The sequence below is a fragment of the Epinephelus moara genome, chromosome 14 (genome assembly GCF_006386435.1).
Source record: "Epinephelus moara isolate mb chromosome 14, YSFRI_EMoa_1.0, whole genome shotgun sequence".
Lineage (NCBI taxonomy): Eukaryota > Metazoa > Chordata > Actinopteri > Perciformes > Serranidae > Epinephelus > Epinephelus moara.
Window position 1 is genome coordinate 24,280,175 of NC_065519.1, and position 10,246 is coordinate 24,290,420.

Below are 10,246 nucleotides of genomic sequence, written 5' to 3' on the forward strand. Positions count from 1 at the left end.
AACACAGTGATGGAAACAAAGGAGACGTTGACATGTCAAGTCTAGGAGTAAACACAGTGAAATCAGCAGCAGGAAGGTCCATTAAGTATGCATCCATTATCCTAGTCCATTTCCTGTCTGTGGTGCGTGTATGACATGGCCAGACAAGGGAAACACAGTAACGGCCTCCATGCAAACCTTAATGGAGCAAGCCCCCAGAGGAAAGTGTAATTATGGTTTCTCCTCAGTTAGCTTGACAGTAATGCACACTGATGAAACTGCACTCTGGCCTTCTCTCTGTCATACACGGAGGGTCTTTCGGCTGAGGGCTCCATTATAGTAATTTGCTTGGTTCGTCCCCCCACTTCCACTCTCTGACACAGAGGCCATCCATACTGTTAAGAATACACTTCTGACAAGGCCTGCCAACCTAGGACAATTTTATCAAGTGATGATATCAGTGGTTGAAAAAAAAAGGCTTCAGTGTTAAAAATATACCTAAAGAGATGAAGTGACACAGCGCCTCACACTTTTGCATCCTTTATAATAGAATTACACACAAGGACAAGAAAGGCAACGCTCATGTCACACTTGCAGCCAAACATAGATTACAAGAGTGACTGCAGCGCCTGCCAAAAGCAAACAAAGCCCTCAGTAATCCTTTTATACTGACTCCTCTGTACTTCCTCAGTCCAGAGCTGACAGTAGTCTGGGATTGTACATCTTCCCAGATGAGCTCACGATATGGCTGCTTTCTGTCTGTACTGTCATTTTTTTTTTTAAATAATCAAATGGTGAGAAGTGCAAAGTGCATCTAAAATGAGCCTTTGTTGCCTTTCGGAAGTAGGACGACTGACATAAGAAAAACACTTCAAGCTTCTTATTCAGTTCGACACTTTAAAACTTTTTTGTATGCAGAAGCACTGCAGTTTTGCTAAAATACTAACAATGTCAAGCAGCATCTGCAAGATTCACTTACCTAAAAGCTAATTATTGATCCCCAACAGGGTCATTCAGAAGGTAAGTTAGGAGTTTTCATATCATACATATTGCATTACATTTACATTAGAGTGTATGTCTATGTCTTCTCTTAGCTTTGCCATAAATCTGCTATTATATTTTATTTGTTTAGTTAATCTAGATCTCTGTTAGCTATTACAGAAAGCAGATGCTGCTCCTCCTGTGGTCTACACAGATGCATGTGTAAAGCCACTTTGGGCGTACTGGATAAGTATTAGAGCTGCACCGAATAGTTCGAAGCTTCATTCATATTGTTGAAATTTGAATTCTTAGTCAGCATTTGAATAGTGCACAGCCATTTTTTTTCTGCATGTCTATTCATTCCATTTAAATGCGGTATTCTTGCACAGTTGTGGATAAAGATGAGGCTACACTTATATTACGTCTGTAAGATTAGCTTCTAGCGGTGGCTGCACACAAGGTTTCCAACTTGTGTGATCCAAAATTTTCCAGTAACTCCAGAGTGTTGCAGAGTCCAAAGGTCAATTCCCAAGCTTTCCAAGCTTTGAATGTAAATTTTAGAAATTACATTCGGCACAGCCCTAATAAACTGGTGTTAAAATAATGTGTCATGGCTTGTTTTAGATGATGAGTAGTGTTCAATCCTGTGAGACACTGTTTGTGTAACAATTAATAGGTCACTTAAGTCTAAAGCACAAGTCTAACAGTGATGACTGACCAGAGCCTGATAAGGCAAACACCTGCTGCACTGTCTCCCTATCATGTCTTCCTCTTCTTCTTCGGCGCGGTGTAGTTACTGGTGCGATGCTCCTTCCTGTCATATTTATCATGGCCTTCCCTGGGGAGATAATGGAGAGTGGATTGATAATTCATCACAATAAATACTTTATATTCATGCTGCTTAACAGTATGGCAACAGCCTGTCTACGGTTTATCTGGGTCATGGTATGCATTCCAAATCACAGCCATCTTTCTTGGGCATCAGAGCAAAGACTTCCACGCAAAGCTCTGCTCTGAAGCAAAACCAGAAATAATATTGCTCTTATTACAATGAATGTATGTTGGGCTACCTGAAGCAGCGGTTGCAGTATAGGTCTCCATCACAAGTATGACAGCGAAGGGTGGCGTTGTGGTTACAGATGCAGCACCATGGTAGCTCCTCCTCGTCACTGTCTGATGGCTGATGTGCGACAGCAGCGGGTGAAATCCTACTCTTGGGGGCTGGAGCCTGGGTCTTTAAAACAGACATCAGCTCACAATTAAATGTTACTATCTCTAATACCTAAAAAATTTGGAATTTATATTCGATGTTCTTTAAGTACCAGTTTCTTTGAAGCTTTTTTCTTTTCTGTGTTCTTTGGTCCACTTTGTTCTAAAGGTATGTTGTAGCCACTGGCCTCATCCAATGCAGCTTCTTCAGAGAGCTAGAACAAAAGTCAGAAATACAAAAAAATTAGAAACAAATCCTCCTATTCACATTACAAATAATTAAAATGGCAAAATAGCAGCCCCTTGTGGCTACTGAAACCAGTCCAGATAAGCTCAAAGTCATCTTTCAGGGTGTGATATGCACTCCGTGATGTTATCAAGCACCATGTACAGTAATATAATCTCAAATAAGACCCAGACCTGTTTTAGCACTCTCATCACAGCCTCTTCCTCAGTCTCCTCTTCACTGTCAGGGTGCTGAAAGTCCTCCATAGTAACTAGAAGTGACATGACAAGTACAATAATGACATTCACACTTCTGTCATAGCCACAATGATTACAGATAGAGCTTGTCATATTTTCTGACATTGTGATGGGAAAGTAAAGATAACCAAGATCTTTGTGCCTGATGTACCTTTGTCTGGGTCCTGCCCCTTCAGCCGCGCCATCCTCTTGGCCATTTGGAGGATCTGATCTTGAGTATGGTGCTCCTTCCTCAGCTCCTCCATAGCCTCCTCCAGGACACGGGCCTTCTCAGCCTCCAGCTGCTTGTCCACTTCCTGGTTCTCCTCCAAATTCTCATCCCATGCCCCTCCCTCGCCCTTGTTGAGATCATTCATAGCGCTATCTGCACCTGCAGAGGGATTAATAAGTTTGGACATATTTGTATCTGACCACAGTCAGCTTTTAGTTTCAGAGTGCAGTCAGTATGTAATTATTATAACTGCGTAAGACAATGATATGACTGAATCTTTAATTATTAATTGAATCTGGGAGAAATCAATGAGAGGGATAATTACTGCATTCAGGATTTGATTGCTGGTCGTCTATGGCAACTTCCTCTGTCATCTGAGTAATCAGATCATTGGCTTGTTCTGTCTGAGTGCGGTTATCAGGAGGCCGGTGTACCTGTACAGGTGAGCACACAAGTCCATATACTGGTAAGCAATTATAGCAAAATATAAATACTTCTAAATTGAATACTTTAAGATGTCCAGGAGCCAACTATATGCCCAAGATGTTAGAAACAAGTGGAAAGAGGCTTAGCTCACAGGTGGAGGAGCTTGAGATGGTGGATTCTGACCCCGTAGAGCTGCCAGGCGGTCCTCCATCTCTGCTGCAGAAGGCACTGGCTGGCTGGGAGCTTTCAGAGCAGCAAGGCGAGTCTCAAGCTCTTTTTCGGAGGGGACGGACTCTGAAAAAGATGTAAAAGGCTTACGATGGCTTTTGTCAAGAGAAAAGATATTGTTACTATGCGTGTGAGATTAAGTTAAAAAAATGGTGGCTGCTAAAAATCTAATTTCATTACTTGGTGTGGTGTCCTCCTTCAGCTTTTGAAGTCTCTCAGTGATAGCCTGATCTTCTTTACTCAGGCCTTTGGTTGGTAGATGGCCTGCCTTACTGTTTCTATTGTTTCCTTGTGGAAGAGGTTTTGCCGCCTGTTGCTGTTGCTTGGCCTCAAATGCAGCGACTCGTCTGGGACAGAAACATGAACTTAAGATATCATGAAAGTGCTGTAATTTTATTTTCAAATATGACTGTATAACTTACTGACTTTTTGTAATTTTCAGGGGGAGACCATCTTCCAGCACTGTTTGAAGATTCTCCACTAAAAATGAAGAAATGAAAATGAGTAACAAAGCTTGCTTATTAATACTAATTAATAATCACATTTAAATTCCTTTGCACGGTTTGACCTTTACCTTGTCAGATTACCATGGCACTGTTTGCAGACCTTCTGCTGGGTGTTGCCACAGCGAGGCACCACAGCACTGAAAGTCAAACAGCTGGAGCAGAAGGAGCGGCCGCAGCCCTTACAGCCCAGCTGAGAGGATATAGCAACATAAATAACAGATCACCTTCCATTAAACGTTTAATGTGTATGGCTATGTGATTGATATTAGCCAGCAAGCTCTTACCTCCTTCTTGAAGAGACTGAACTTTGATGCACAGCAATAACAACGGTTGTCCATGCCGACACGTGCAGACAGTCATGAGACAGGCAATTATAATCTGACTGATATTGCTCTAGCATGTAAATACGTAAAGAAAACGGACTCTATTAATAATAATTTGGCAGCTAGCTATCCATTTTTAACCTTTCAACGTTGCTGTAATCTAAACAGGAACCAATCCGGAAGACGCTACGTGACGTCAACCTGCGTTTTCCTGTTTCTGGTTGCTCCAATCAGCTGTCGCCAAATCCTCTCGCGGTCCTTGTTCAAAACACAGAACCGACCGCTGAGTAGCGTTCCTGCTACAACGGTATCGCTGTAATAATCTGGAAAAGACACAAAGAAGGCCTGTAAACGGTATGAAAAAAACACCGTTTGGTGGATTATCAGTTTTGTTGTCATTCGTGACTGTTAAATTCCGCCAATTTTGCGAATAACTACACAAAACGACCGAGTTAAGGCTGGTGTTAACTAGCTAGCTAGCATTAGCCACCTTCCCACGCTATGCATTCAAACGTTAGCAAGGAACTAGGACACTGGAAACATGACAGCCGTCCTGCAGATATGGGTGCAAGATGATAGCTAACGTTACAGTTAGGGTTAGGTGTGTTAGATATTATGTTGCATTAGATGATGATATTACAAACGTTGCGTGTGATTGTAATTGTTAATCCATAGCTACTCATTAACTGTGATTGCTAAATTAGATGTCAAATTATTTTCGTAACGTTTTATAACGTGAGATCAAAGTCCTATGTCGTCATTGGAGGAAGAAGTATTCAGATATTTAACTCAAGTAAAAGAAGCAATACAACAGTGTAGAAACACTTTATTAAAATAAAAGTCCAACATTCAAAATCTTGCTTAAAGGGATAGTTTGGTTTTTTGACGTGGGGTTGTATGGGGTACTTATCTGTAGACAGTATGTTACACAAGGTAAATGTCAGTCGACACGCCCCCAGTTTGGAAAAGCAGGTTAAAGTCTGACACAGAAGCAATGCACTGCTGCGGATGGGGGTCAGCAACAAAACATCTTTCAGCCACCTAAAAAAGTCCCACCTGAAAAACTTAGTTACTTAGAAAAACTTAGTAGTATTTCATTGCTGTGTGTCAGTAAGATATGTTGACATTTCCTTTACGCTAATATTTTGTTGCTCCAGTAAAATGATTCCCATATCTTTAATTATTTTTCTGTTTGAACACTTAAGCACCAATTTAAGCCATAAATGATGATAATAACAAAGTTGAATAATGTTATTGACATGAATGTGTATTAAGTGGGAAAGCTTAAAGTCAATGGACAAGATTACAATGGAGGAAATATTGTCAAAGCTTAACATTATTAAAACTTTTTAAGCCGGCTAGCCTAAAAACTCTGTCTGAATAATTATGTTACTTTATAAGCCTTTTAATATATAGAGAGGCTACACCAAGTTTTAGGGAATTAAGTGTAAAACAGTTTAAGCTGTAATGAGTAACAATCATGTTAATTCTAAAATAATCTGTAAATTATGTGCTATTGATATGTCAACCATACTACAATGTGTCACAAAACAGAAAAAAAAGCCCATGATGACATCTTTAAATGTATTGTTTTGTCAGACTAACAGTCCAAAATAAAAAAAAAATTCAGTCTACAATTGTAAAACAGAGAAAAGCTGCAAATATTTAAATTGGAAAGGGTGGAACCATAGAGTTATTGGCATGTTTCCTTGATAAAAGTCTTAACTTATTGATCTAATATTAGTAGTAATAGATTATTATCAGTATTATCAAAGGATATAAGCCTTCTACGCAAATTATATTTAGTGAAAAGATCATCAGACAGTTGCAATAAATGAGAGCATTTGAGAAAAATTTACTTCAGGTAACTGATAAGTTTGAATCTTTATGTGTGTCTGTTGGTCTTTAGGCATCCAGTTCTTATAACTTCCACAATGGCAGAAGGAGGAGATGTGGAGTGGGAGCTAAGCAAGGAAAACATCCAGCCACTGCGTCGCGGCAGAGCCATATCAGCCTTACATCAGGCGCTCAGTCAACAACAGGATGGACTCAGCTCTGCCATCAACCAGCAGCGACAGTATGGACGATCTTTAAAACACTGTGTTTGAATGGGGCAATTTTTGTTTAACACTTTTTCCCAGCAGTTTTTACATGATGATGGAAGTTTTGTGGCTTTTTGTTTCTTCAGGGCCTTTGAGTCTGAATTGCGGATGTATGAGGGAGATGATCCACTTGATGTTTGGGATCGGTACGTCAAATATGTAAACAGTGAAGTGTTTTCATATGTGCTGATCTTAAATCTAAAAGGTTTCAGTTTTAATTCACACATGGCTTTGTCTTTTTCAGGTACATTAAGTGGACAGAGCAGACCTTCCCTCAGGGGGGCAAGGAGAGCAACCTCTTCACACTGTTGGAACGAGTCGTGACCAGATTCACAGAGGAAAAGAAATATCACGACGACCCTCGCTATGTTGACCTCTGGATCAAATTTGTACGTGTAACATATTAACTTCTGATTATTTTTGCTACTTTGACAAACTAATGCAGAAGTAGTAACCTTTGCCATACGTGTGTTTTGTGTGCCATCAGGCAGAAAATTGCCCGGAGCCCTTGGACATTTACAGGTACATGCAAGCGCAGGGAATAGGAGTGAAACATGCATCCCTCTACATTGCTTGGTCTGAAGAATATGAGAATCAGGGAAACTGTCGCAAAGCAGATCTGGTGTACCAGGAGGGATTCAAGAAATGCGCAGAGCCCCATGATAAGCTCCTGCAGTTTCACAAGTATGGATTTATCCATTAAAGTTTGAGATTAATAATTTGAAAATGCAAGATACTGGTGTAACCACAGTTTTCTTTGTTGTTTTTTGTAGGGCTTTGCAGGCACGTGTGTCACGACAGGTGATGATGAATGTGGAGGAGGACGATAGTGACGATGAGCCTAAACAACCTGAGAGAGTTTCTTTAGCTGACCTCAAACATAGGGGGAAGAAAAAGGCCATCGCCCCCGTCAACAGAGTTGGGTCTGCAATCAGAAGTAAGTGCCTGAATATACAAATAAAATAGTTGTGAAATTTTAAGCTGATATTACCAGTGTTCTAGCACCTGTAAATGCCAGCATTAAAAAGGTTTAGTTTTGATGTTTGATTGTTGTTGTTTTTTTAACAGGTATTTCTGGAGGCCTGCAGTCACAGGGCGCACCTGTCCTTGGCAATGTTTCAAACAGTCGGTTGGTGATCTTTGACGAGAGCAAGGCTCAGAGTGCCGGCCCTTCAGAGCCTAGGTTGGAGTCCTGGGTGGCCCCTCCCACTTCCAGGGCAAAGGAGAATGAGCAGAAGACGGAAAAATGGTGTGATGTCAAGGTATGAGACAAGCAGGCGTTGTGCTAGTTGATTTTTAAATGTGAGGAGTGCAGCTCTCTGATGTCAATTTAATGTGTATGTACCACAGATGCCCCAGAAGACCAAATTCGGACATACTGTAATGGCCCCACCACCTCCCAAACCCACCTTCCAACCATTTGTTGAGGAGTCAGACCAGCCTCCAACAATGTGAGTGACATGAATCTTACATTTATCTACAGTTTGGATTTATTGCTTTAATTTGAAACGAACAAATCAACAGTTTTGATAATGAAGTAAAGTACTTCCTCAACCTCTCAATGGTGATGATGTGTGGTTTTTCTTTGTTTCATATCATTGTAAGGTCAATGAAATTCTAATTTTTTATAGGATGATAATAGTAAAAACAATCTGTACCACATTATGAGATGCCATTTTAATAGGCTATAACTGAAAGAATAATGAATATGCAAGTTAAAGCCATAAGTCTGTAATCTGAGTTTATCCACCTTGGATCATGTGAGTAAGATTTCTTTGATTTGATTTGGCATCCTCCTTCTACCCTCTCAGGACTCCTTGTAAGATCAACCCGGCCGTGAACACAGTTTTATCAGCACGTAAGCCCTGCAGAGAGGAAACTCCTCTAAAGAGACTACAGGAGCACCATCAGCAACAGAAGGAAGCAGAGTCAGGAAAACTACAGGAGCAAAGCATGTACTGTAAAGAGCTGCTGCTCAGCGGCGCCACAGAATTCTGCTTTGAGGAGCTGCGCGCTGAACGCTACTTCAAAAAGATGACACAGGAGGTCAGAGGTCAAAAGGATCACGCTAGTGTCAGTGCTTCAAACTGATGCAGTTGCACTGATGAGGAAGACTGACTTTTTGATTGCTCTTTTCTTTTTTTTATAAGAATTTCTACCTTAATTTTTTATCTGCAAGTATCATGTAGTTACTGCTATGTTTTGTTTGTTATCCTGCTGTAAATATTTTGCTTGTAGAGATCCAGTTACTCAGAAAGGTAAGAAGACAAGAGGGGTAAACCTTTTTAGAAACGCTTATTTTTGTTGTGTTGGATTCATTATAATAGTGCAGGGGGACCAAATAACACCCGTACAATTTAAATTAATCCAGTACAAAATACCACAAAATTGACAATAGTGTGGAATTAACATGTACACAAACAACAAAACAGGCTTCACAGCAGTTCTGAAAGACCTGCTGGATTGGATTTATACTGTTACGTGTCTACACCTTGTACTTTGTAAATACTAAAGACGTTTGATCACAACTCAAGTCTCTAGTGCAGAAATACGACTTACACTTATTGCTAATTTCCTAATTACTCTGTTTATTTCTCTTAATTGCATTGTTCTTCAGAACAGTGTTTTTTTTATGTGTGCTGTCTCTTTGAAACTACAGCTGGTAACTTTTATTAAAATAACTCTTATTTGCTGAAATTGTCACTATATTCTGAAAGAAGTACATGAGACGGATAGTATATGAAAAAAGATGTGCCTCCTTCTTTTCCTACTGCTTCTAATGGCATTCACTATAATCTACACACCTGTCGGGACACACCGAAAACCAGCCAGAGCTGAGGAGTTTCTAACGGAGCTGTTAGTCCTGTCAATCACTGCTCGAGAACTTGTGTCAAACTAACTACTATTTCTTCCCTCAAATGTTTTCAGAAAACATATTTTAGTGCACTGTTAAGCTGTAAAATGAGAACATTTGTGACCCAGTTGAAAGCAATTGACCAAAGTACCAAGCACTGCCACTAGCCAGACCAACTTTCTTGTTTTACAACTAAACAGTGCACTGAAATATGTTTCTGAAAACATTTGAGGTGAGAAATAGGCAATGCAGGTACAAAATGTTGATTCATATTTGATCAGCGCTGCCCAGGTTAACAGTTTGACCGCAGTTATTGACAGCTGCATTAGACCCTCTGCAGCTGTAATTAGTTACTTTTAATTCACATGCAGTAAGACCATCCTAATGATGTGAGCTCAACATTCTGTTTTGCTGTCTGTATCAGTCTGGATTCAGTACTCCTCCACACTTTCCAGCAATTAAAATTAAATCGGAGCCAATCAGGGATTCGCACCGTAGTTGACAATGTAAGCAGCCAATCAGGGACTGCGTCGTAGTTGACAAACTGATACAGAGAGCGAAACAGAATGTTGAGCTCATGTCATCAGGATGGTCTAATCAGGCTACATTAGAAGTGCTACAAGGCAATCGAGTATGATTTTTTCACTTATTTGTTTCATTTATTGCTGTGTGAATATAGTTTCAGCAAATGTGACAAGTTTGGGTTTTTTTAAATAAAAGTTACCAACTGCAGCTTTAATTTGATCTATTTTGTCCAGTATTTCTTTAACAGATGCCTCAGTACATTCTGATTGTCCCAGTCTGACTGAAAAGTCGCTTTTTGGCCATGTGACACTGGTGTTCAATAAACGTGTTAAATGTCTGGCTAATGACTACGGAAGCACTGTGTTGGGGTGGGGTTTTTTTAGACAGAGGGGGGTTGTAATAATGCACTGTCAGCAGGG

The 10,246-nt window shown here is 40.2% G+C and overlaps 2 protein-coding genes across 2 annotated transcripts; one reads left to right on the forward strand and one right to left on the reverse strand.

Moving 5' to 3' along the window:
- Positions 1-236: 236 nt before the first annotated feature.
- zfyve19 (zinc finger, FYVE domain containing 19) lies at positions 237-4,511 on the reverse strand. The gene is made up of 11 exons (XM_050061397.1): positions 4,308-4,511; positions 4,092-4,213; positions 3,944-3,997; positions 3,698-3,864; positions 3,441-3,583; positions 3,189-3,297; positions 2,804-3,022; positions 2,590-2,666; positions 2,283-2,384; positions 2,031-2,194; positions 237-1,798 (listed from the first exon to the last, which is right to left on the reverse strand). Exons 1-11 carry the CDS (start codon positions 4,359-4,361, stop codon positions 1,720-1,722), a joined length of 1,290 nt encoding a protein of 429 aa, XP_049917354.1. The 5' UTR covers positions 4,362-4,511; the 3' UTR covers positions 237-1,719.
- Positions 4,512-4,578: 67 nt separating this feature from the next.
- bub1bb (BUB1 mitotic checkpoint serine/threonine kinase Bb) lies at positions 4,579-10,162 on the forward strand. Its single transcript, XM_050061399.1, has 9 exons — positions 4,579-4,700; positions 6,256-6,423; positions 6,535-6,594; positions 6,693-6,837; positions 6,936-7,132; positions 7,222-7,385; positions 7,517-7,710; positions 7,799-7,899; positions 8,260-10,162. The coding sequence occupies exons 2-9, from the start codon at positions 6,281-6,283 to the stop codon at positions 8,537-8,539; spliced, it is 1,284 nt and encodes a 427-aa protein (XP_049917356.1). The 5' UTR covers positions 4,579-4,700; positions 6,256-6,280; the 3' UTR covers positions 8,540-10,162.
- The last annotated feature ends 84 nt before the right edge of the window (positions 10,163-10,246 follow it).